The 26,789-nt window shown below is 45.6% G+C and overlaps 1 protein-coding gene across 4 annotated transcripts in view; it reads right to left on the bottom strand.

The window, feature by feature from the left end:
- Positions 1 to 26,789, bottom strand: part of PRDM16 (PR/SET domain 16) — a 290,814-nt gene that overhangs the window by 134,641 nt on the left and 129,384 nt on the right. For all 4 annotated transcript variants that reach the window (XM_088178594.1, XM_088178596.1, XM_088178595.1 and 1 more), the window contains one exon: positions 8,279 to 8,329. In XM_088178594.1, the coding sequence (XP_088034720.1) occupies positions 8,279 to 8,329 (51 nt within the window). The remainder of the gene's footprint in view (positions 1 to 8,278; positions 8,330 to 26,789) is intronic.

Below are 26,789 nucleotides of genomic sequence, written 5' to 3'. Positions count from 1 at the left end.
AGCCAAGAAAGGATTTAAGCACTTAATTTGGACTCCTCCTGCTGCTACTATTATTATATCTGTACTTTTATATATATTTATATACATGTTTAGAGAGCATTGCTAAAATTTCTAGAGGGAAAGCACCACTGAACATCACAGAGGAGCTGACTTCTGGTGCTTACTTTTCTTTATTTTTCTCCCCAAATTGTCTGTGAAAAATAAATTTGGTTGTTTTTTTCTGTTTGTTTAGTTGGTTTTTTTTAATTCCAGAACATGTATTTTATCATGTCATAGAAATCTTGTAGAATTTAAAATCAAAATACATCAAAATACATCAAAATGTATTTTGGTCTTGCAATTTCTGTGGGACAACAGTCCCACCTTCACTGCTCTGCAGAACCTTGATTTATTTCTAGAACAAAATATAGAGAAAAAACCCAGCATTTTTTGTTTTGTTATATTATGTATATTTATATTTAATTATTGTTCATTGGCACCCAGTTCTCTGTGTTCTGGCTCTCATTTTTTCAGCAGCACCATCAGGGCTGGACCCAACTTCAGGTCACTCAGGTGGTTCCTCACCCCCACACTCCCCTTTCCTCCCTCCCCAGCTGCTGTCCAGGTTTTCCTGCTCATCCAGGCAGCTCCAAGAGGCTCCTGCCTGATCCAAATTCTCCTTCCAATGGGATTAACCCAACCCTGCACACCCCTCAGGCCCCCAGGTGACATCCATGGAACTTCTCTGAGGGCTGGAACCACACAACAAAACCCAACTCCAGGTTCCCCAGTGGAACAGGAGCCTGTCCTGGGAGTGAGCCCTCCTGCCACACTGAGCAATATTCCCTGTTCCACGTAAAAATCTGCATCTGGTGCAGGGCAGGTCCCTCCTCTGCTGCTGTCTCAGCTCCCACCCAGCCCAGAGGTGGTTCTGAATCCAGACCTGATCCCAGGACCTGATTCCAGCAAAACCCTCGTGGCTCTCTCAGCTCAGCATCCGAGGAGGAATTGCAGAGCAGAGGGAGGGGAGGGGGCTGTGTGTGTGTTACCTTCCCAGCTACCACACAGCCCCCAAATCCCACAGGCTATCATTCCAAAATTTGTGATGTTTTGTCTACTCTGGTGATTTAAGGTTTGTCAGAAAATGTCAGAAAGGCCACGGGGCCAAGGGCTTCCTGATGACTGAGGATTTTCTTTCACATGACCTTCCTGAAGTTGATTTTGGGCTCCAGACAGTGCTGCCTTCAGCTCTGACAGGGGCCGGCTGGCAGCAGATTCATGGGGATCTCTGGGGCATTCTGGCATTTTCAAACTGAGCCGGGGCTGTAATGCCTCCTAATCATCCAGAATATTGTTTCACTGGCGGGATGGAAATGCCAGCCCCTCGCTTTGGTTAGCAGGGAAAAGGAGCCCGTGCTCCTGATGCAAACAATTAAAAACACATCGGATGGGAGCAGACAAACACCGATGGAGTATTGGCTTTTCGTGTATGATAGTGCATGTGGCTTTAAACAGGAGAGCACTGAAATGAATTTTATAGACACAGAGACAAAAGGATGATTGGGAGAGAAGTGTTATAACTGTTCATTTGTATTCAAACTCTTAATTTGTGTTAAAATTGTTAAATATGTGTTTGTGTGTCCCCACAAACCCCAAGCAAAGGGAGCAGGAACCAGGACATGAGGGCTTCACATTATTTAGGAAACTATTGGTTATAAAAAAGTTTATGAATCTTGAATTTGCATGTATTATCAGCATAACTGATTATTCAGCCAAAATGTCTTAATGAGTCTCCTTTGTGCCCTGACACAGAACCATGGAATGGTTTGGGTTAAAGCCCATCCCATTCCACCCTGTGCCATGGGCAGGGACACCTTCCACTGTCCCAGCTGCTCCAAGCCCTGCCCAGCCTGGCCTTGGGCACTGCCAGGGACCCAGGGGCAGCCACAGCTGCTCTGGGCACCCTGTGCCAGGGCCCCACCACCCTCACAGGGAAGGATTCTAAATCATTTCTTTTGTCAAGGGAGCAGTCACCTGCCTTCTCACCTCCACAGAAATGCAGTTTCTAACCCAAACCCAGCCCTGTGTGTCTGTGCTTGAGATGCAAGCAGACAAGGTGACTTCTCCTAAACCTGCCTGTGGTTCAGGGACACTTTTATCTGAGGGGACACTGCTCACTGCAGCCATGGGTCACCTGAGCCATGCGTGTGAGCAGCTCAGCAGCACATTTTGGACACCTCCTCAGCCCCAGCAATGCAGGAAATCAGGCACAGGTTATAAATCAGTGCTGGAGAACGGCTCGACATGGCAGCTCTGGGGTTTGCACTGGAGGGAGGAGGAGAAGAACCAACTTAACTCACAAAAAGATCTTATTTAGAACTGTGAGGTGTTCACACCGTACCCAAAATCCACATTATTTGCCACGCAGAAGTGGGAAATTGTCATTAACCACTTCATAGCCTGCAGTTGTGGGAGCCCTGGGAGTGCCACTGTTCCACCTTGTGCCGTGCGTGTGCCTGGGGCTGCCCGAGCACTCTGCAGATACAGAGAGAGCAAACTCAACCACTGTGAGTCCTCTTAACTTGGCCTGATTTATGGGCTCAAACCCCCCCCGAGATCTCTTCATGGAGCCATTTCTCATACCCACACTCACTAAACAACCCAGCCCAAACATCTGTATCACAGAAATTCAACATACAGTGTTATTCCTGCAAAATAATTTAACCATCACTTTTCTTTGCCGACTTTTCCATGCCAGCCTTACACCTTTTTTTCACTTTACATGCTTCATTTCAGCAAAATCAAGGATGCAAACTTCTTAGAAGTACTTAGTTTCCATGGAAACCTAAGCTGACCGCAACATTATTGTTCTCAAGAGGGAACTGACTTTACTATATGTTCATTCACTGAATTAATGGACTCCTGGTTCTTTTATTAGCAGCTCTCTAACAATAGAAAGAGAGAAATGTTATAAAAAAGACTCTCAGACAACTGTCCACTCTTTTGTCCAGGGCTTATTGGAATGACGCAAGTCTATTCAGGAAAAGATTATAAAAATCAACTCAAAGCTGCCTGTGTTTGTGGCCGCTAAATATACCTTTATTTCATAAAGATACAACCTATAAAACAAGCAAATTAAAGCTCTTTCTGAAATAGCAACTGTGAAGCAGCAGCCCTGGAGAAACGAGGCTTTAGCTCCCAAATCTGGGATTGTTCCCCCATCCCACGGAGCTGTGGAGCATCTTTGACCCCAAGTTCTGTGTAAATTCTCAGCCAGGATGAGGATGTGCACAAGCTGGAGAGGAGTGATTCTTCAATACACAGAAAAGTGAAGAAAATTCACTGAAATTTGCAGGCTTAAATATTCACTGAGAGTTTTAGAACCCCTTCCACGAGCTGGGGAAAATCTATCCCTGCTAAATGCAGAAATGCGAGTGCAGGCTGTGCTGCAAAGCCAAACTTGGAGCAGGCCGGGTTCAAATCTGCAATTTTCTTAGTGCAAGAATGCAGGTGCAGTTTGTGGGTTCAAATCTGCAATTTGCTAAGTTCAGAAATTCAAGTGCAATTTGTGCAGCAAAGGCAGAACATTGGAGCAGGCCAGGATCAAATCTACAATTTGCTAAATGCTGAAATGCACGTGTATTTTGTGCAAAGGCAGAACCTTGGGGCAGACCAGGTTCAAATCTGCAAAATTTGCTAAGTGCAGAAATTCACGTGCAGTTTGTGGGTTCAAATCTGCCATTTGCTAAGTGTAGAAATGCACGTGCAGTTTGTGCTGCAAAGCCAATCTTGGAGCAGGCCGGGTTCAAATCTGCAATTTGCTAAGTTCAGAAATTCGAGTGCAGTTTGTGCAGAGGAAGAACCTTAGAGCAGACCAAGCTCAAATCTTCAATTTTCTCTCTCTCTGTGCTGCCAGGCCTGCGGGGCTTGGCCTGCCCGGTAATTGCTGCACAAAAGACAGTGAACAGTTCCCTTGCTCGTCCCTAACTACCTTCCTGACTGCTTATTGAAGTCTGATTTCTTACTCCTCTGGGTCATCATTCATCAGCCCCACAGATCCCGCCGGGAGAGCCCGGCCAGACCTCTCCAATCCCTCCTTGCCAGAGGCCATTCCTGACGGCCCCGTGATATAGAAAATGTCTTCACAGCGACCCGGCGGGACAGGCCGCGGCCATAATACCCAAATAATCATTTTGCAAATTATCATAATTATCAATCAATCATCCCCGCGCGAACAATGCGCTCCTGAAGTATCAGATGGTTCCTGTGACCTGTAGCATTTTGGATATAATAATAAACCTGGGGAGATTTATGGCCCCATCCCGTTTCGCATCTGCAGCAGCGAAACGCTCGTTGGGGTTTTGCTTTTGCTTTAGAGCTGAAAGCTTTCCCGGTATCTGGGTTTCTTGTTTGCTACTTGATGCTGTTTAAAAAGGCCAAAATTTCCAATCACACCCAGTTTTCTAAAATTCACTTTATTTTGAAAAATAAGTCTGTGTGATTTGTGAGCACAGAATAATCGTGCTGCTTAAATTGCTTTTACTCCACAGCCTCATCAGCATTATATTTACAGCTTCTAATATTTGGCAATGTAAGAATGAGGCCAGCCAGAGGAGGGGGGAAAATTGGTTTTGTCTTCAGTTTTTGTTGTGTTTTGCACAATACCAAATTGAATCCAACCCTTTTGAAGCCGATAGCATCTCCCGCTCCCTGTGCAGCACATTCTTGTTAATGGATAAATTCAAGCTCTCCAGAAAGTCAAAGAATAAATTTAAAGCCTTTTGCCAAATGCCTATCCTATTGGATTTTGATAAGACGGCTATTGAGCTTTAATAATGTCTTCTATCCTTTTTCAGCTGGCCCTTAACATGTCTCTTTATTTGTCCCTAAAGCCTCTTCAGCGATGCCTTTTTATTACAAGTCTCTCAGCTTGCTCTCAGGGGAGACAGGGTCGACAAGAGTGATAGATAGATAACTCTATAGATTATCTCCCACAGATGTTTTCTCTCCAGTAGCCCCTCAGGCTATTCCCTCTAAGTAAACAGAAACTAAATAGAGAGTCTACTGAAGAGAGAAGTCCCTGAGGTCCCTTGTCACCATGGTCAGAAAAACAGCCTGGCCCAGGGAGGTTGGCTGGGAGCTCTGCACACACACAGAATCCTTCCCCAGCATTCTGGAGCCCTCTTCCAAAGTGACCCTTGGAGGGGAGAGAAATGCATCTGTTTGGGGAAAAAAAAAAAGAGTGGTGTGTAATGGGCACAGGCCAAGCTTCCTGCTGGAGGAAGTGGAAATCTTTCAGCTCAAAGTTAAAGCAAAATGACAACGGGGACAGTGACAATGACAACGAGGTGTTTGTTCAAATTATTAAATGCAGTGGAGAAGCTTGGAAAATTCAGGGGGAGAGGACACTGAGCTGCTCTCTAAGCAAAATAAAAAGAGTGCAGGGACATGGGCTGGGAAAAAGACATTTGGGAACAGGGGACAATACACCCACAGGTATTGCTCATATTTTTATCTCTGAGTGTCCACATTCAGGTCACTAAAATAACTAAAATAAGTGACTTTCCTGTTTTAATATTGCTTCCACCACTGATGATTTAAAATTAAACAAACAGGATGAGGAGCTCGTGTGGATTTGTCTAAGTTAAATTAAATATCAGCAAGCAAAGGTGATACAAGAAAAACTCATTAGGTATATACCATAATTCAATCCATGGAACAGCATAGATATAGAAAATGATCCTGGATATGAATCCTTTAATGATATTGAATTATTTTTGTCAGACAACCACTAACAAAGAAATCAGCTTTGTGGTGTTAGTGGTCCCAGCAGTAAGAACAGTAACATGAACTGAAAAATACTGGATATGGTGGGAAATGCTTATTCTTTGTGCTCCAAGCCAAAAAAGAGCCTCTTTTATTCTACTACAAAACATCTCTGCTGTGCTGCATCTTCAGACTTTTCCCTGCCTTTCAGTTCATTAAAGTTATGTAAAAGAGTGTTTTTTCCTGGCAGCTTAAGAACAGAGATAGTTCCAGGATCAGTTTTAAGCAGAGGTTGCTTCCTGCACATCTCCCTACACCTCTCACTGCCATCACTTTCCCTTCCCTGCTTTTTCCTGGTTTTACAGATTTTTCTCTGCATTCCAGATATTTTTTTTTTTTTTTTTGCTCTTTCTATCTCTTGTTAGTGCCCAATTCTGAACCTGTGGTGCAGCAGTCAAAGGAGCCACTGAAATTATGGTCTGTGCAGCTCCGATTTCCTCCCCTCCCAGTTTAAATCAGGCCACCCACTCCAGTTACATTTGTCTTCAGTCACCTTCTCGCCACCAACTCATCTCTGAAGGAATAGGAATAAATTGAAGTCAAATCTCAACTATTGTGTCTTCAGGGATATGACAACTGAATGATTTAGAGAGGCTGGAAAAGGAAATCTGCTCCCGAGAGGGTTTTGTGCCACTGGAGCCAAATGCCAGAGTGCTACTTCCAAACAATTGAGAGATCCTACAAAAATTGTCCGGAGTGATTTCTCATTCTTTAGTTTTCATTTTCTCCTGACTGAAAAGCTGTCTCGCAGTAGTCTTTTCACAAGCCATAAAGTTTAGACTTGAACTCTTTACCTTACTGCTCTGACCTCCTTTACCCCAGCTGTAAAACCCTACTGCCCATCCTTCAATAAATTTATCACCTCATAAACTCCCACTAGTGCTTCTCTACAATGCATTTAAAAGACACAAGTGGAAGGCCAGGCCTTCCCCCCTTGTCAAATATCACAATTGTCCAGTTTTATACCTGCTGCACAGGGAAATATTTAAGGACATGGCATTTTTCAAAGACCTGCAGTTTTTGTAATAGTCTCCCTTGAAATAAAAGCACAAAGTTTAAATATAAACCCGTGGATTGAACATATAAAACTGCCAGTCTCGTGTTTCCCTTTTTCACACAACTCCTGCTCTCTTTGGGGTAATGCAGATCCTGGAGGTGGGGATGGAGAGTTCATTTGTGATATCCTAATTAAAGACTGAATAAGAAATAGCTGAGCCATGGAGAATTCCCTCCATCCTTGTGGGAAGTGTGTGGGGATAATGAGAACCTGCCACCTTGTCACCACATCTGTCCAACAAAAGGATCCCACAGAGGCAGGGACAGACACCCCATGAGTTATGGGGGTGCCCAAGGTAAAAAGTTCAGCCCTGTTGCCACAGGTCCCTGGCGAGGTCACAGCACACTCAGAGATGTTTCCTCTTGGGAACCTCAGAAATAAAACCTGATTTTTAAATTTTTTAACATGGTAAAAATAGAACAGGACATGTGTTTAAATCCCTTTTCCCAGCCTGACTCCAGAGCCTGGCAAGGACTGCATTTCACTCTAGCAGAGGGAAGCAAGGGATTCCTTTTAGTTTGAGAATTCCTTTAGTTTTAGTGGAGAAGCAGCATTGCCTGAAGGATGAGCAGCAATGGCAGCTGGGGCAAGGTCCAGCCTCAGAGATTTCTCACTCTCAAAAACTTCATGAACAGGACTGTGAACATCCTTTATAAGACAGTTGCACATAAAAGGAGGCACAAGCAGCTCCTTATTTCAGTGAGGACACACAAGCTACAGCCATTGAGAGGCTCCAATCAAACTGGTAACACTTCAATCAGCAAAGCTGTAACCAACAGATCCACATGGAACAAAACCTCATTCCAGTGCTTCTGAGGGTAACCCCACCCCAAGCAGCAGCCTGGCTACCCAAGTGTGCCATGCTGAGGCTGCCTCCCAGCTCCAGAGGGACACACACACATCTGTGTGCACATCTGTGCAGCTGGGCTGAGTGTGGAACACATTTTCTCTGGTCACTCTTACAGTTCGAGCCCCACAACGTGATGAAAAGCACCACTAATACATCACATGGGCTGAATTTTATCCTTTTGCCTTGGACTTTACATAAGCCACATTTACATGCTGAAGTGACCTCCAAAAATTTCGCACTTTTAACAAAGGACCAACATTTTCTTTTACTGGAAAAGAGGTAAATGAGGTTTTTCACTTTGGCCCAGCAGCTGTTTGTGTTGTAGCTGAATCAAGGAACACCTCAAACTATTATTTTCTCTTTCATAATGACCGGGATCACAAAAAGACAGAAAAATACGCCAGCAGAACCACAACACTTAATCCAGAAAAACAACAGCAAACACTGGAAAACTTTTACGACGTTATTGCCATCAACACCTTGGTTCAAAAGTGAGGGAAAAGTGTCTGGGTGTATTTCCAAGCCAGGGAATAAAACAACTCCCAGAAGACTGAGCCATGTCCTACCTTTTTTATATTGCCCTCCTGGGAGCTCACCTCTGGATCAGTCAGTATTTGCTAAGGAAAAAACAGAATAGAAACAAAATTGAGTTGAGTTGCAACTAAGAATGTTATAAAAGAATAGAAATTAATATTGTTTTTGTTATGATGATGAGGAGGAGAATGAATAAATATTATATTATTGATAATAATGGCCAAAACTCTCAACTGCACCCAGATCTTTTGGAAGTTCAATGAGGGGTTTTCACCACAACTGATATTTATATTTTAAGGTTTTCTGTTGCTTCTGTGAATAATTCCCTTAAGTTTGGCAGACAAGGGTAGGTTTCTATCCCAGAAGGCAGGTGTGGACAACACGGGCACCAAGGGGACAGGCACCCACAGGCTTCCCAGAACTGAGTCCCTCTGGAGCCAGGGACAGATCCTGGGATCCCCCCAGTGCAGTGCTGGGAGCTCTTTAATTCCCCCTCCAGCCGAGGTGTGGTGGAACAAGTCATTAAATCGCTGCTGTGCTCCACCTCAGATTAGCTCCAGGTCAGTGGGCATTCGGGGAGGTCAAGTACCTCAACTTTGCATCAGCCTGGATACCCCAGCAGGGTAAACACACCGGGAACGGAGCTGATCGAGAGCCCTGGCCGCCAATTCCAGTCCCGGAGCTCTGCGGGGTCTGGGATGGACAAGGACAAACAGGGACCCAAGGCCAGGGTGGGACAGGGTGGGACAGGGCTCCCAGACCTGGGAGAGGCGATTTGGCTGCCAAAGAGCAGGAAAATCTTCCAAGGAACAGAGATGGATGTGCAAGGAAATGGAGGTTAAAAAAGGGAAGGGAAGGGAAGGGAAGGGAAGGGAAGGGAAGGGAAGGGAAGGGAAGGGAAGGGAAGGGAAGGGAAGGGAAGGGAAGGGAAGGGAAGGGAAGGGAAGGGAAGGGAAGGGAAGGGAAGGGAAGGGAAGGGAAGGGAAGGGAAGGGAAGGGAAGGGAAGGGAAGGGAAGGGAAGGGAAGGGAAGGGAAGGGAAGGCTTCATTGCTTTTTAGCAGCTGAGAGTTTGGCACGAAGCTCTGGGCTGCCTTTGGCCATGCCCAGGTGAGATCGACTGATTTACAAATTTCCAGCCCGTTGCCAAATCTCCAGCTCAGCTGCACTAACAAGGGGCTGTGTTTCCATGGGAAGAACCCCAAACCATTCCGTGCTTTACACCAGCTCTAATGGACGTTGAAACTGCGGTTTCCAAAGTAGCTGAGAGCAAATAGGATCAAGAGGCAAATCCCAGAGCCATAAAATTCTGTGTTCGTAGCCTGGAACACCCTGACATCCCCGTGAATGACTGGAGTTAAACATCCCCCCTGCCTGTCCTGGATGTCACCAAGCTTCCAGGGAATGCTGACCACTCCCAGTGCGCTCACCAGGAATCAGCAACCCCCAAAAGCTTTGGAGAATCAGGCCATGAAACTTTCAGAGCTGAAACAGAAAAGCAAAACTACTCCAAAACATCCACAGGACGCAGCTGCCTGCAAATGAAGACGCTTCCCTGTGATTATTACATGCAAAAAGCCTTTGGATACAATCGGAGAAGTGTGTGCAGTCAGAGTGGGTAATCCACCCGTCCAGCAGCACCATAAACGTGGAGGGGAAAGAAAACTCCAATGAAGTGCAAATTGGGCTGTGGTGGAGCCCTGTATAAACAGGCTTAAGAGTCAGGAATTCCTGAGTCGGAATCGAGATGCCAACACAAGCTTCCTTTTGTTGGTTTGGACAGAGCTGTGCTCAAGGGGCAAGTTCCTTCTCTCAAACCTTTTTTTATTCCCCTTTTCAATCAATTCATAGCAGATCCTGAATTTCAAAGTTCTTAGAGAACAGAATTTCTGTGAAAATATTTCATCCGTATTCAAAAATGGCGATTTTGCAGAAAATCGTCTGTAGGATCTTGCTGCTTGTTCAGACTATTTGAAAATGGCTGAGTTTTGATATTTGCTGTAATCTTTTTTGGCATTCCTACCTATTACAGAACTTCTGGGGGAAAAAAACACCAATATCATGAAGAACTGTAATTTTGATGGAACCATCCACACTCAAACTCTCAGAGCATGGACAATTAGTGGTGAACATGGTGGTGGTGCTGCACTGGCCTGATAACCTTAAAGGTCTTTTCCAAGTTTAACAGTTCTGTGATTCCATGTGTGAAAAGGTGTTTCAGCAGTAGTGGGAGAGTAGGAAGTGGTTTAGATTAAATATTTCATCCTTTCTTTACACCTGATTTTAAAAACAGATTTCCAAGGTGTTATTGTGGGCTGAGCTCTACCACAGACTTGCATTGGCTTGGACACATCCCACAGCCCAATGTCCTGAATGTCCCATTTTCCCACTCCAGCTGAGCGGGTTGGCAGCTTGGATTGGTGTTGGCACTGCTGGGGTGTCTGTGGAGGAGCAGAGGCCAGAATTCCAAACCTCTCCTAGCCCAGCCAGGGCTCTGAATGAGCCTTCAGAAACCTTCCTAGGAGCTGGAGGGAACCTCAGAACTGTCCTGCTGCATTCACAGCGTGGAATAAAAACCGCCTGAGGACACCTGTGTCACCAGACAGAAACCCAACAGCCACACCAGGTGCCCTGGAGCAGAGCCCACCCCAGGATTCCTCTTTCCATGGCACATGGGAAGGGGGTGATGCAACACTGGGATGTCCACGGCACCTCCTGGTTAGGGGGGACAGGCAGGACCAGGCAAAGCAAGCCCCAGATGTGATGTTTATTAAGAAGAATAACAGAGGATACTCTGAAAATCTGCTCATTGGGTAATTTTAGCTCAGGCTGGGCTTCATCTCATGTGAATGCCACGAGACTAAATATAGAGCTCGACGTGTGCAGTGGGCTGCACTCCTGCACTTAGCACAGATGTTCCTAAATGTGCTCACAATTTACACCACATGCTTTTTCTATCAACTGATCTGTTGATTTTAGCCAGGGGAAAGACAACATGTCAGCAGCAGCCACGTCAGGAGAGCCTGTGCCTTGGGCCTGGGCTGGAGGTGGATCTGCCCAGCCTGAGAGGGATTTCACTGCCTTTCCTTCCCTGGGCTCAGGGAATTGGTGGCACCAGGATCCTGCCTCCGTTACACCAGTTAGGGATGTGCTAGAATTTTTGCAGAGCCCCCTGAATGTATACTAAACATGTCAAGGAACACCATGTGATTCTTTTTGAAAAACAGTTTACAAGCTGGCATTCTCCAGCTGCAGTTAACCCTAATTTGATTACATTACTGAGACAGATCACAATGAGCTTATGTAAATAGTAACGTTATCCATTCATTCCCTCAGCTCAGATAAACTGTCATTTGGGGAAAAAAACCCCAACCCAAACTTCAATAGGCATGGCCTGATGCATTCAGCAAGGCATGGTGCATTCAGCAAAGATGACAGACTGGAACCTGCCCCTGCTGAATCTGGATTTTAAAGAGGTATTTCCACATCTGCTCCGAGCTGGGAGGGGAAGAGAATGCCCAGAATTGCACCGAAGCCAGGAGGGAGATAACAGCACTGCTTTCAATAACTTGGTCTTTATTATCATCTGATTTTTCAGTAAGAGCTCAGCACACCACTGATGACATCAGTGATGCCCACAGCTAAGTGAGCACTGCAGGGTTTCACTCACTGCCTGGGCACCTGCCCTTGCCTTTGGCCCTTCCCAGTTGGGTCAGGGCACTGGGGACATCAGTTCCAGCTCTGGAACCCAGGCTGTGCCACCTGCACCATCTCAAATCTGCCTCACCACGCAGAAAAAGAACTAGAAAACGCTTCTTTTTCCTTAAATTAGTGTGCAATTCTTACTTGCACAAAAATTCACATGAATACTTCAGATGAAAGCAGAGGCTCTGGCCCTGCTGTGCCCAATTTGTGCTGTTCATAGCTGGGTTAATGGCAGAGTTACTCTGCTTGTCTGTGAGGTGATGGCCCCGTTGTCTGCATGGACACAGGAGCAGCACAACCTGCAGAGCCAACAGCTCCTTCCTGCCAGCCTCTTGTGGCTTTAAAAAATGTCTCAGGTCAGAAAGTCACAGAAGATCCTGAGCTGGAAGGAGCCACAAGGGTCATCCAAGCCCAGCTTGTGGCCCTGCACAGGACAGCCCAACAATCCCAGCCCAGAGCTCTGGCACTCACACACAGCCCAGCTCCTGAGCAACATGCAGAGCAGCACAGAGCCCCTGTAACCTGGCAGGGCTCATTCCAGACCCAGCCGTACCCAGCACCTCCAGGACGTGGTTTCTGAGCAGGTTGAACCATTTGGACAGCCCTGGAAGCTCTCCTGTCCAGCAGCTCGAGTGCTCCTCCCTGCACCTCTGTTCCACCCCAGCTCAGGAGACAACGCTCTTATTAAACTACAAATGCTGCTCTTCATAATTTCCATTAATTATGCCCTTAAAAGTTTTATCCTGCCAACTCCTGAAGGGGCTGGCCCTGGCCCAGTCAGGTATTTAGGCAAGAAGTGTCAGTGAGATGAACAGAACCAGGAATGTCTCCACACATAAGAGCTTTTCTGGCCATAGGCCAGGAGCACAAAGCATCTTATGGGACCCAGCCCAGGCACAGAGCACCAAAACCCACAGGAGGTATTCCACAGGGAAGAGATTCTTTATAATTTTATATCCATTATCATACAGTCCCAGACTGGTTTGGGTTGGAAGGGACCTCAAAGATCATTTTGTTCCACTCCTGCCATGACAGGACACCTTTCACTGTCCCAGGTTGCTCCCAGCCCCATCTAACTTGGCCTTGGACACTTCCAGGGATCCAGGGGCAGCCACAGCTGCTCTGGGGACCCTGTGCCAGGGCCTCTCCATCCTCACAGGGAGGATTCCTTCCCAATATCCCATCTAAACATCCCTTCTTGCAGTTTGAAGCCATTCCCCCTTGTCCTGTCCCTCCAGGCTCCTGCAAACAGCCTCTCTCCACCTTTCCTGTGGGATCCCTTCAGGTACTGGAAAACTCCAATTAGGTCACCCCAAAGCTTCTCTTCTCCAAGATCTTCATACATATATGTGTGTGTGTATATATATATATATATAAATTCAATCACAGCTAACAACCCACAGAGCCACATCACAGCACTGATGTGCATCCATAGGAAAACCAGACGTGGAAGAAACCCACAGAAAACCATTTCAGCACTTAAACATTTAGACTTCCAGCCCTATTGTTAACATACAGGGATTTTATAGCATTTTCTTGCCAATAATTTACCAAAATCTTCCATTTTTCTATAGTAAGCAAATCTGTGAGCTCGATTAACTCGAGGAAATTTTCAGTATCCTGCCTTGGGAATTTGAAGTGAATGTGCCTGGAATTAAGAGGGAAGGGAGGAAAGCTCTTCTCTGAGGGGAAGAATTTCCTCTCCTTGCTGGTGAGGGAAGGAGGATGAAGAGCACAGCTCTGACTGGCAAGGAACAAACCACGGGCTGAAAAGAGTGGAAAGAATAAATCCAACCATTCACTGCTAAGGGCAACCCCAGCACAATTGGGAACACTGGGGAGCAGCCAAGCTGTGGTTTGTGGCCCAGGAACAGCCTGCAAAGCTGTGCCACTCCACAGACCATTTTCATTTTATAACCATTTATTTTTCAGCTGGAGGCCTGGGCAAAGAGATGGAATGGTGCTGCGGGAAAAATGTGTGGAATTGGGAGAGATCCATGGCCCAAAATGTCTGGAAATCTGCTGCAGGGAACACCTCTGCACTTGCTCATGTCCTCTATGGCTTTGTAGAGGAATCCTCTCAGTTCTCTAAATCCCAGGAGAACAAAATGCAGTTTGCAGAGGTGACTCAGGACAGGTTGTTCCAAATGGGGTTCAAAAGAAAGGAACATCCTCAATCATCCTTTAGCACGAAATAATGTGTTTGTACCCACAGAGCAAACTCCAGGGAAATGTCAGGGGGAGATAATGTGAAGAAAAATGGATGTTTAAGAACAAAGACGTTGAGAAAGAACACAAAGCTGTGATTTCCATACACGGTATCACAACTTTTATCACTGATTTTTAGACATAACTCCTCTGTGCCATTCGAGTTAACTGCAGCTACCAGGAAGTCAAACAGGATCTAATGGAGAGAATTTGCAGTGACTTCAATGAGCTGAGGACTGGAGACTTCCAGCCAAGACAAATACGAGAGGGGACTGATTAGGAAATGTCACCGTTTCTCCTGCCAAGCACTCAGGGCCTGGTGATAGGAGAGTATTAAATATAATCTTGCAGTCTTTAGGGGCTCTTTGATTTTATATTGCATTCTTATCGGGTTCTTAAAGTCCAGTGTTAATGAGCATGAGAAACTCACTTGATAGTTTGGCAGTTTTGCTGAAATCAAATGGAGTTCATTCAGTCCTGGCCCGTGGATCCAGCTGGAGATGCCTTTCCCTTTCCTATGGCTCCACATGGAACCTCTGGCTGTTCTTTTTCTCCATCCCAGCAATCCAACATCACCTTTAGAACCAGCTCTTCATGACCACCATTAATAAAAAATAGGCTTTATCAATAATCAGAGTTACCCCATCATCCCTGGAAGTGTTGAAGGATGAACAGATTGCTCAGAGTTAGTGGGGTGGAAAAAGAGGAGATTTAAGGTTCCTCCCTACCCAAACCATCCTGAGATTCTGTGAATGAGTTTTTAAAGGACCCAGAAGCAGAGATGAAACATTTACACTGTAAATATTCCCCCATTGCACCCCCTTTGACAGTGACCCCTGAAAGCAGAGCAAGTCCCAGTTAACAACACAAACCTCCAAATCTGGTATTTTGGTCACTTTGTCTCAGAAAAGAAATATGTAGAAGTACACATGAAGGAAAAAAAAATTAATTATGATTTTCTTTTTAAAATCCCCTTGCAAGTATTACCTCCAATTCCCTTTCTCCTAAAGAGAAATTCCATTGTAAAGATGATTTCTGGAAAGATGAAACAGACACTACTGACACTGAGCAGTGTGTGCAGTTTGAGGATTAAAACAGAAGTTGCAAGGATTAAATGATATCTGATTTACTCAGTTTCTTCCTCTCCAACCTGAAACCTGCCTGGCACAGACTGTTGTGCTAAATAAATTAAATAAAACATGAGATTTTTGGACACAAGGTGCTTTTGAACTGCAAAGCAGCCACATCTTCACTGTAAGCACAGAGAAAACAGAGTGGAGTGGAAGTTTAAGGTCATCAGCTCTAAATTCTGTCTGCCACTGGCCCACATTGCACAATCACTTAATGTAGCCAGAGCTATTTATTATCCCAGCAAAAAATCATCTTGAGGAGTGAAGTGCAATGTTTCAGTTAACAGATAAAGCCAGGCTGTTTGTGGGGATGTAAATGGATTGGATGGTTAAATTCATCCACGAGCCATCCATCTTTTGTCCTCGACCCTTTTTAGTTACAAAAATGACCTTGGTATTGACAGAATAATACAAACGAACTTCCCCTGTAGTTCATCTATTGATCCCCAGTTTGCTCAGCTGATCACTAATAATCATAAGTAAATAAAGAGGGGCTGTGCATCATCCCTCCATGGCAGCACTGACACACTGGGGCTGATGGGTGGGCACCTCTGGGCTCGGCCCAGGAGCTCAGAGCTCATCCTAAACTGCAGCTTTTCCACCCAGGACAGGCAGTGACAGATAAATCCATGGAAAAGCAGCTCCATGGACTCAGACCTGGGTGTGCAGCCACACCTGGTGTGCCCAGGGTGTCTCAGGGAACAGCTCCAAGGGAAGGAGTGCTGGGATGGATTCAGCACAGACACAATCCAGTCCTTGGAATTATCCATGATTTGACCCCCAGCCAGTGATGCCTCCCTTTGGGTGAGGTTCTGCTCATCACAGAATCCCTTTGGCTGGAAAAGACCAACATCACCCAAGCTCTCATTCTTGGTGTCTCTGTGGTGTCTCTCAGTTCTGTTGGAATGTCCTTTCCAGAAATTCTCTTCTCCCTTCAGAGAGGCAGAGGTTCAGTACCTTCAACCCTTTATGGCATCATCAACACTATTTATATTTTCTCACAAAATTCCCTTCATCACAGACAAGGTCTTGCCACTGATGCATTTTGGTTGGCACCAATATCAGGGAAGGAGGAAAACCTCAGCACTTCCATCCCTCCTGGCAAACAGGTGTCGAGGGGAAGGTCTAGGATGAGATGTTCCAAGGGAAAATATTTTCTTCTTCAGGTCTCAAGACACAGAGCAGCTGTCTCTGGCTTCTCCCACAACCCTGTGCTGAATGACAGCCTCCAACCCTACTTAAATGCAATCATTAGGCAGCTAAAAATTTGAGAAAGAGCAGAGAAAAATGACCTCATTTCATTCTCTTCCTACAGCCTACATAGACTGATAAGAATTATGAATTGTTTTACCACATCCAAAGGGTCAATAAAGTTCAGAAGCCAAGTGCAGCCTCTGCCCTGGCATTGCACAACTTCCCTGAGCTCTCTCAGAGTGTTCCAGTGCCCCACATGTCCAATCACAAGCATGAGAACCAACTTGCAATTCACTACATTTCTGCACAAAATTCCAACCCCCAGTAAACAGCAGCTCCAGAGCTGCTCCCCAGTTCCATCCTGCTGGATCCCAGAATCCTGGGGGTTTTGAGCTTTCTGGCACTGACCCCCAGGAGAACACCTGAGGTCTTGGAGAAGGCTTCCAAAATTTGAGTGATGGAGTTAAAATCACAGGTGTGTAGTGAAATAGAAGTGTGTGATTTCACACGGTGAAGGGTTTTAAATTTGAGGTTTTTATAATGCAGTAATAGGTATGGAACAAGATGGAAGATTTTGGGTGATGTCTCTTTCTTTGTTCATCTTCCTTCTTCTTCATGATTTCAGGCAGTAGTTTTTGGTTGGTCAGTCAGTGTCACACTGAGGGTCATGGGAAGTTAGTTATTGGGTTAAAAGTATAAATAATATAGGTGTTAATTCCCTATTGGACTGTTTAGTTTTAAGAGACCTTGGATCTGTCTCAGTTTTGCTCACTTCTGGCTGGTAGCTGGAAGTGCTGCTGAACTCTCTGTACTTTAGATAAGATTTAATAAACAACCAAGCCTGAACAGAAGAAAATCCGTTTCCTTCATGTATTTTTTAATCCTGGCTCTGAGTGAAGGCAGAAGAGACTGAGACAAAGCACTAATTAAGAGGTGCAAAACTCCCACCTCTGTTTCACCATCCCAGCACCAGCCCTGGTGTAGCCCCAGCCAGCAGCGAGAGCTGGGAGAGGTCATTAATCACACTTGGAGGGAAATCACCCAACGAGCAGCATTCCCAGCAATTCCCCCAGCCTGGAATGGGAAATTCCCTCTCTCTTTTGGCAGCTTGGCTTCCCTGCCCGAGCTGGGAGAGGCAGGAGTGGAAGGGGCTGGCTGGGAATGCATCCCTGCCTGGCACTCGGACAGAAAGGATGGGAAATGTCAGCTTGATACCCATCAGCAGGATAACCTCAGTGTCACTTTAACATGACAAGGTCATCAGCAGGCAGGGTGAGGCAGGAAGAAAAATGGCCCATTAGAGTCAGGAACTGGAAGAGAAACACGAGGCTGCCTCGTTTGTTTTGGGGGAAGGTGTGGATATTCCAGGCTCCATCACAAGGATGAGTTCCCTGAAAGGAAGAGAAGACAGAGACCAGTGCAGCCACCACAGGATCCTCTCACAGGAGCCTTGAGGGAATTTTGCATCACTTAACTCTCATTTAATTTAGCAAAAATCCTATAAAACTGCAGATCTGAAGAGGCTGGGCTCTGAGCAGGAGGGAATTCCCTGCGCTGGGGTTTTTCTTTTCCATGTTAACCACAAGGAACAGCTTTGCTGTGTGTGTGTGCCACTCTCTGCCCCTTGTCCTGAAGCTGCTCAGAGATGGAGGAAGGATTTACTCTGAGGTGGAAAGTGAGCTGGGAGAGGAACTCTCTGTAGTAGCACTCTGTGCAAGCAAAGAGAGCAAGGGAGGGGCAGAACTGCACTTTGCCTCCCTTTATTCAGAAGTGATATTCAGCAAATGATGCTCTCTAGAAAGAAAAATTAATCAGGAATTATTCTGTGGCCCAGATTCAGACACCAGCACAATCAGCTTTTTATTGGGAAGGCACACAGAGCTGTTTTATCTGAATTGATAGGACTGCCAGGTGAGCTCCCTTTTAAGAGCTGTAGAAACAATCTCAGACAGCTCTGGATAATATTATGCTTGGAATGATAATATTGTCTTTGGAAAAGGTCAATATTTTATTTAATCAGACAGACAGAGAGTGGGTGGCAATTTCAAGGCATTTTCTTGAGACTGGAATTCAGGGAGTCCAAGTGGAAATAAGATTTTGCTTTTTTTTTCCCTTGGGTTTCTGGGTGACTGGAACCCCCTGATTAGAAGTGAAGGATGCCCTGAGAACTCCTGAGATGAGGGAATGTGGAGATTTTAGCTCATTATGATCCCTTACACAGCAGATGCCACAGGCACTTCTTCCCCCCCTTTCCAGGCAGTGTATTCCTGACAGATGAGGTGGAAGACATCCACCTCAGAAACTCAAACCTGCTGCTTTCCTCTTCCAAAACACCACCAGGAAAACAATAAACACAGATGAATCTTCCTCAGCTGTCCCCAGGGACACCTCAATGGCTCCTCTGTGTCACCCACTGTCCTGGAGATAAATCAGTTCTGGTCCTGGAATCTCTGCACAAGGTTTTCCTCAAGTGTGCCAAAATGGCCAAGAGATTTTAAAAAAAAAAAAATTATTATCCGTAGTAACTCCAGTTATTTGCTGTTGGAGTTAAACTGGGTTCTACATTTGGGGCTTCTTCAGAACAGCACCCGAAGAAAAAGGCTTTTTTTTTTTTTTTCATTAAAGGTTTTGAAGAGCACACACAGCCTGTATTGTTACCCAACACTCCAAGTAAGTTCTGAGGGAAATCTTGGGAGATCCAGCCCCGAGCATTGATTACAAGGAGTTTTTAATCTCGTGCCAAGAGGAACATTGAGGTTATAAGATGGCTCCACAACCATCTTGCCAAATAGCACAAATGTTTACATCTTCCAAACTACCACCAATAGATCATAGACAAAGAAATGTCCATAATGTACCCAGCTGCTGGAAACAAAATGTATTTAAGCCACTGAAGAGGGTTTAATGAAGTAAAGCATTTTTGTAACTGCCAGCTCAAAGTAAATAATCACTGATGTGAGTGCAGTTAAGAGATCCTGACTGGCCAAATAATCTCAATGTGCCATCGAGGAAGCTGCTGCTTTGTGGGAATAACATAACAGCACTTGAACATTCTCATAAACTTGGGTCTTGTCTCCCTCAACACCCTGCACCTCCTGGGATTGGGGAAGTGCAAAGAGAACTTTACAGCATGTGCAGAATCCACTGCGTGGTGAAAGTACTAAAGGTTTAATTCACTCTGAAAGGCCGAGCTGTTTAAACCTCAAAACAACCAAAAATAAAAAGTGAACTACCTGCTTTGACTGATGCATAATCAGCACCTGATTCAACCTAATACAGGCAGTTCTTTTGGAGTTTTTTTGAAGAATTTACTCCATAACTCTCCACTTCAACACTTTGGGGGTTTCACATTCCTGGAAGCCTTCCAGGGTGGGTGAGCACACCCAGGGGCTTTCCCCACCCTGCACACGCCTCCACTGCCTTGTTTGACCCAGGCACTGCCCTGGACCTTGTCCTGCAGGTATGGAAACATCTCTGCAGGACGAAAGGAACATTCCCATCCCTTTTTCCCTCTGTCCAGACAATCTGTGTAACTTCCACAATGTTTGCTACCTTTGAGGATGCACAATGACCTGACCAGGTGAGCACAAACCATAAGGTACAGCCAAAGAAGGACCAATCCAGCCTCACTTTTGGTTTTTACTTGTGCACATGTGAAAAAAAGAAGTTGATATTCTGCATATTGTGTAGAAGGAGACCTGGCCTTGTAGATTTTCTGTCCTAAATCACTTAAAAAGAACACACCAAGCAGCATTTGCAACATTATCTCACGAGCCATAACAGCAGAATTGAGGTTCCAGGGATGAGAGTTACTTGCACTTATTTCTCACAGATTTCCTGCAGTCTGCTTGAATATGAATTCGAATGCTTGGCTTTTTTTTTTTTTTTTTTTTTTTTTTCCAGAATATAAAACCCCTTTTCCTTGCACCACATAATTGTGTTCCATGGCAGAACTGGCATCCATCATTGCCCCGCTGTCCCCTGCCTAAAAGATAAAACATCCACAGGGTAATAAATGTCAAACTATGATTATTGATGCTTTCAATTAAATTGATTATCTATTTGAGGTGCAGAGCAGGGTGATTTATTGCTGTCTCTTTACGTTGCACTTGGCACAACGGCTTCCCTGCAAGGTGGGTGAACCTTTGGATTGTTTCCATGGATTTTCCATTAAATCTGATTTTCCAGAAGTGGCTCACGACCACGCCAGTGCTGGGTGAGCTGAAATGGCACCAGATCCAGGTGGGAATATCCTGGGTTTTGTTATTCCTGGAGCCTGGAGCTTGGGAAGCAAGAGGGGAAAATAGGAAATGAAAACTTTGAAGTGTGGAAGGACAGGAGACACCCTTGATTTACACCCCTCATTCCCAAACTTGCATTTACAAACAGCATCAGACAAAACCTGTGCATGATCTGGAGCTCTGCTGAGCACTCCCCACCTCAGCAGAGATGAGATGAGATGACCTTCGGCTCGTCACTGCATTGTGTTTTTATTAGTTTCAGATAACAGGAGCTATAAAATTCAAAGCCATTTACTCCCCAATGATAATCAGCAGCTGCTTCACAAACAAGGCTCTTTTTGTGGTGCCACGGGGTGACCTTTATCTGATCATTCCCTTAGAGAAATGCCTTTTGTGGCTGGACAAGCCAGGAGCACCTTCCACTGGTTCTCCAAAGCACAGCACACTTTGGCTCAGTCTGCTCCAAAAAGCAAATTTGGCCCAAACCCAAGCACAGCCTCAGCAAGCAATGCTTGTTTTGGGAAGTGCCAGAAATTAACACAAGAAAATGATAATTCTCTTGATGTGCTGCTCTTCCAGCAGGTGGATTTAGAGAAGGAAAGAAAGAAAAGAAAAGAAAAGAAAAGAAAAGAAAAGAAAAGAAAAGAAAAGAAAAGAAAAGAAAAGAAAAGAAAAGAAAAGAAAAGAAAAGAAAAGAAAAGAAAAGAAAAGAAAAGAAAAGAAAAGAAAAGAAAAGAAAAGAAAAGAAAAGAAAAGAAAAGAAAAGAAAAGAAAAGAAAAGAAAAGAAAAGAAAAGAAATCAGTGGGGAAACGAAAATCAGCACTGATAATGCACTGACTTTGAATATGAGACACTCCAACTTTCCCCATTCTTGACCACATCTGACATTTCCAAGTCCTGGGGAGGCTTTGTGGCAGAAAACCTTCTGGTTGAACTTCCCAGGCAGTGCCTGACCACGTTTCCCACCATTTTTTATCAGGAGCACCAGGACAAAAGCCCAGCTGAGACATAAAACAAGAAGATGATTCTGCCTGAGACACCTTGTGAAATAAGTGAATAAAGATAAGAGATAAACAGTGAGCATGGAAAAAAAGGATTTCTATCCCAATTTTACAGACCAGATAGACATGAAAAAGTGAGGTGCCCAAATCACCCAGGCTCTGGCATTTAGAAATTGAGTTTCGAGCTCCTTAGACCTAATCTTAACCACAAGGCTGTCAGTCCTGCTCAGATGCAAACACCTTTGACCCTGGTAAGCTCAGAATTACATCCACTCAGACTTTGAAGCCTGGCTTATCTCACAGCAGTGTAACTGTCCCCTCCACCAGAACACGGCTAAAAACAAACAATCAAGGGAGAAAAAAAAAAAAAAAAAGCAAAGCAAATCAAAACTCCTGCAGCTCTGGCCAGAATTCACAATTTCACATTTCATAAAAACATAGAATTACCTAGGATGGGATGAACCCACAGGGATCAGTGGGGTCCAGCTTCTGGCCCTACATTTGGTATTTCCCAGCTCCATCCCAGTTTCTGAATGTGGGAGGAATCTGGGAAACACTGAAATGTGCCCAACTTCAGAGAGAAACCCCAGCAAGTGTCCAACAGCCCAGGGCAGAGTGGGCAGGGCAGATATTAAAGCAATATTTCTGTTTGATGGGGTTGGCTGCACTCGAGGATGCAGAGTGCAATGGGCCAGGCTCAAACCTGCCCAAGCAGCCAGGAGTTTTAAAAGCCAGCTCTCAAACACCTTGGGGTCACCAGAACATCGTTTTGGGCCATCAGCTCAGGGGAAAAAAAAAAAGTGATAAAACCCCTGCAAACCCTTCTTTTTTTTTTATTAAATGTCCCCTTTGAGAGAGCCTGGCTGAGCAGGTGAGGACAATGCTCCTCCCAGGGACAGCACCTGCACTGCCTGCCAAAGGTGAGACTCCAGAGAAGGAGCTTGGACATTCCTGCTGCTGGAACATGTGGATCCCCACAAAAAGTGACACCTCAGGGCAACCAGAGCTGGTTTATTAAACTGGGAATCTCCCTGAGAAAAATAAGAGTATGAGAAAAACCACAAGCAACAGGGAAATAGGACAAATTCTTTTTAAAACTACAGATCAAAGGCAAACTGCTTTGGTGTTTCTGGACATCTGAAACACAGGGTTTTTCTGTAAAAAAGAAAAGATAAATCTATGTTCTGTACACTTTCTGTGGCCAGCCACTAGCCCTGCAGCAGAGGTTAGAAAATGGCACATCTGGTTTCCAAAGGATCCCTGTGTGGCCACACACAGCTGTAATTATGGCAACGATTTGGGGACAACCTGAATATATTTAATATATTTTTTTAGCTTAAAGGGAAAAAAAATTAAAAAAAAAAAAAAAAAAAAAAAGGAGGAAACCTCATAGGATGGAAGGCACTGACTTCCACCCCTAGCCCACATCCTGAGCTTCCAGATGCAGGAAACAAATTCCAAGTGACCCTCTGTGGTGGAGGTTATGGCATCGGGGACTGGCTGCCAGAATGTGCCCGTTGTGGAGGCAGCAGCAGCTCCAGGTGGAGGTGTTTGCTTATGGAAAGTGCCTGGCCATGCTCCAGCCCCGCAGATGCCCGGGAGGAGCAGGGGGATGCAGGAGGAACACGGTGTTCATGGCCCTGCCAGGGCTGTGTGTCCATCCCCACATCACCCCCAGCTCCTGCCTGGAGCCTGGCCATGAAACCAAAAACACCGAGTGACTCAAGGGAACTCGGGTTTTATTGAGAAATGAGCAAATTCCTTCATCCTGAACAACTCCTGAGCCACGAGTCCCCCTCCCTTCAGCACAAACTCCACCAAAGCCAGGCACACACAAGGCTGAGCTCAGCCCACTCCTCACTCCTGATTCCTTGGACAGCAGCACAATGATTTAAAAAAAAAAAAAAAAAAAAAAAAAAAGGAAAAAATATTTATTGCTGCTTCCCATCCAAGTTTCTATATAAAACTCTTTTTCAAAATGCACAGGGCAAAGTTCTGGCCCGGAACAGGCAAAGAAAAGGGAAACTGAACTGGAGGCAGCTGTGGTCACTTACTCATTCAAGCACGATGGCTCACAGATCGTCCCACCCAGCCCCAACAAAAACTTCCTAAATCATCCCCAAAGTTTGAATCACTCTCTCCCTTCCTTTTCTTCCTGTACTAGAGACTCAAATGTGGCTCTTCAAAGGAAACTCCTGGACTCACTGGCAGGCTGGAGCTCCCTGCCCTGGCAGTAGCACCGTGACAGGCTCGTCTCGGAAAGGAAACACATATTTGGCTTTCCATCCTATAACATTCAAACCTGGAGCCCAAAATAAACTGATTTTTTTCTCTCTCCTTTCCTTGACATACACTAAGCAGCTCTGTTTCCATATCAGACCATGAATCCCTGCCTGCCGAGGTTTTCACATGAATGAAGAAGCCAGGAGCCGATTCCTTAGAACAGCATCTTCACTCCTGACAAAAACAAACCATCCCACTCGTACCTCGCAGTTATCTGACTCAAGACAAGCTCCTTTCCCCCGTTTCTGATAAGGCCAGGTTGGAAATGTCGCTGTGTTATCAGGGCAGCTGCTCAGCTATCAGCAGTGGCCGTGGCTGTGCCCAGCAGGCATCTGCTCTGTTTAACACAGCTCAGGAAGCTCAGGGCAGGTTTTAAGAAGGATGCAGAGGATGTAATGGAGCCTCTAATGTGTTTGGGTTTCTCCAGTGGAATCCAGTTTTATCAGGAAACAAAGGTCCTGGTGGGATTATCAGCAGAAAGAAACCCAGGAGCTGTCTGGTTGGGCGGGGGGTTGTGGGGGTTGCTGTGCCAAGGTGCTTCCTCCCAGCAAAACCAGCAGCACTGGGCTCCTCCAACAAATCACGTGGAATTCTGGAAGATTTTCAGCACAGGGAAGTGCTTGCCTGGTGCTGATTCCTTGGAGAAAGGAAAGAGAAGCCACAGGCACACTGAAATACAAGAAGAATCAGCAAAAATTAAATGTTACTTGCACGTGGCTCATTAAGAAGCCAGCAAAGCTCATCCCTGTTCCCCATCTGAGTGCTGCCCATCCCAAGGCATCAAAGAGAATCCAAAGCTTTCACAGGCACTTCCCACCTTCAATATCCCTGCTCCACCTCCAGCTCATCACTCCTCACAACACACAAACAGCGAGAGCAAGAGGAACTAAAAGTGTCAGAAACTTTGTCACAGGCAGATAAGAAGGTTGTCATTGAGAAAGCAGTAATTATTTGTGAGCTTGAGCCTTATCTTGTTGGTTTGGGTTTTTTTACATACTTGATTAATAAAAGAATTATAATAGTTACTTAAATTCAAACACCAGCCTGTCTGTTAATCCAGACATCCTGGTCAAGGTATTTCAATCCACTCAAAACAACCCTTGTGTTCAAGGGTTCTTGATGAGGCCATGAAATAAACAGAACCCAGATGTCACAAACAGGGAGCAACAACAATGCTGAAAAATACTGATTTTTTTTCCTTTGCCTTCCAGACCTTGTTGTCATCCTCCAGATCTCAGGGTTACACCTTTGAGGTGCTCAGAGGGGTCACACAAACCTGTGTGACACAGGGTGCCACTGCTGCTCCCGGGGGTGACACTGTGCTGCCTTCAGGATGTGGAGGGGCTGCACAGGGAGGATGGAGAGGGATTATTGAGAGGGCCAGGAGTGCCAGGGCACAGGGAATGGCAGAGAGAAGGGTTAGATGGGGAATTAGGGAGGAGTTATTCCCTGTGAGGGTGATGAGGGGCTGGGATGGAATTCCCAGAGAAGCTGTGGATCCCTGGCAGTGCCCAAGGCCAGGCTGGATGGGGCTTGGAGCAGCCTGGGACAGTGGAAGGTGTCCCTGCCATGGCAGGGGTGGCACTGGACGCTTTTTAAGGACCCTTCCAACCCAAACCATTCTGGAATCCTGATTCATCCTCAGCCTGAGCCTGTATCCCCAGCACAAGCTCCTCACACCTGAGTGGCACAGGGGGGGCTGGGGGGCTCAGGGGGCTCCCCCGATGATCCCGGAGGGACTGGGGGGGGGTTCACAGAGCCCCTGTGTGTTTCAAGGGAAGCAGAGGATGAGCCCAGACCCCTCCTGAGCTCTGCCCTCCTCCCTTTCCTCTTCCGTGCCCCCCTCCCACCGTCCCTGCCACCCCCTCACCTCCTCCACAAGCACCAACTAAAAAAGGGAAAGAATGAGAAAGTGAGTACAGCGGGGCTGGCACTGCAGACAATGTCTGTCTTGTGTGAGTAATTTAGCACTATGGCCAGTCAATCTGGTTTCTGGGCCCGATGCCCTGACCCTCTTTAGAGCCGCTCTCTCTCTCCAGCACAGTGTGAAACGTTTCCTTTCACAGCACTGACACTTTGCAGATTGAGACGTCAGGCCTGTCCAACTGCAGCAAATTAGCAATTTTTCTTTTACTAATTGGAAATAAAAATGTTTGCTAAGGGAATAATTTGTAGGAATGCAGTGTTAGGTTTCCGGCTTTTTATAAGGATGCTTTAAACTTTATCCATGTGCACTTTCCTTCTGTTTTGATGCCTTGCACTGTAAATTTTAATAGCTTACTTGACTGTTAACTTTACAGTCTCAGCCTTCCAAAGGATTAAATGAAGTTTTTAATTTATCTTCCTCTCTAAGGCAGCAGGATCTTCTTAAAGCCGTGCCCAGCACTGCTCACCCTCTTCTCAGCGAGCAGAGAAAAGGGGACACAACTTCAAAGGGTTAAAACCCTACACAGGGACGTGGCATCTGGATGAACCTCGGGCAGGCGATTTGTTTGCAGAGCCTTCAGCTCACAGCTCCCAAAGTTCCCTCGGAGAGTGGTGCAGAGAGATGGGCAGCAGATCCAGGAAGGCTTTCCAGCTTTAAATCTGCCAGGAATGGGCAATTCTGGAATTGTGAGTCCGTGTTTTAGGGAGTGTCTTCTCTTCTGTCCCTTCAGCTTTGCACCAATTCGGCTTTGCCCATTCCATGAGAAATATCAATACTTTGGGCAAGGTTTGGTGGTGACAGTGTTGTAATTTTTTAACTTTCACATTAAAAAAAAAAATAAAACTGAGTGGGAGC

Source organism: Sturnus vulgaris, chromosome 25 (assembly GCF_052056855.1).
Source record: "Sturnus vulgaris isolate bStuVul1 chromosome 25, bStuVul1.hap1, whole genome shotgun sequence".
Classification (NCBI taxonomy): domain Eukaryota; kingdom Metazoa; phylum Chordata; class Aves; order Passeriformes; family Sturnidae; genus Sturnus; species Sturnus vulgaris.
The sequence above is the reverse complement of the archived record's forward strand: the minus strand, read 5'-3'. Positions and strand labels throughout refer to the sequence as shown.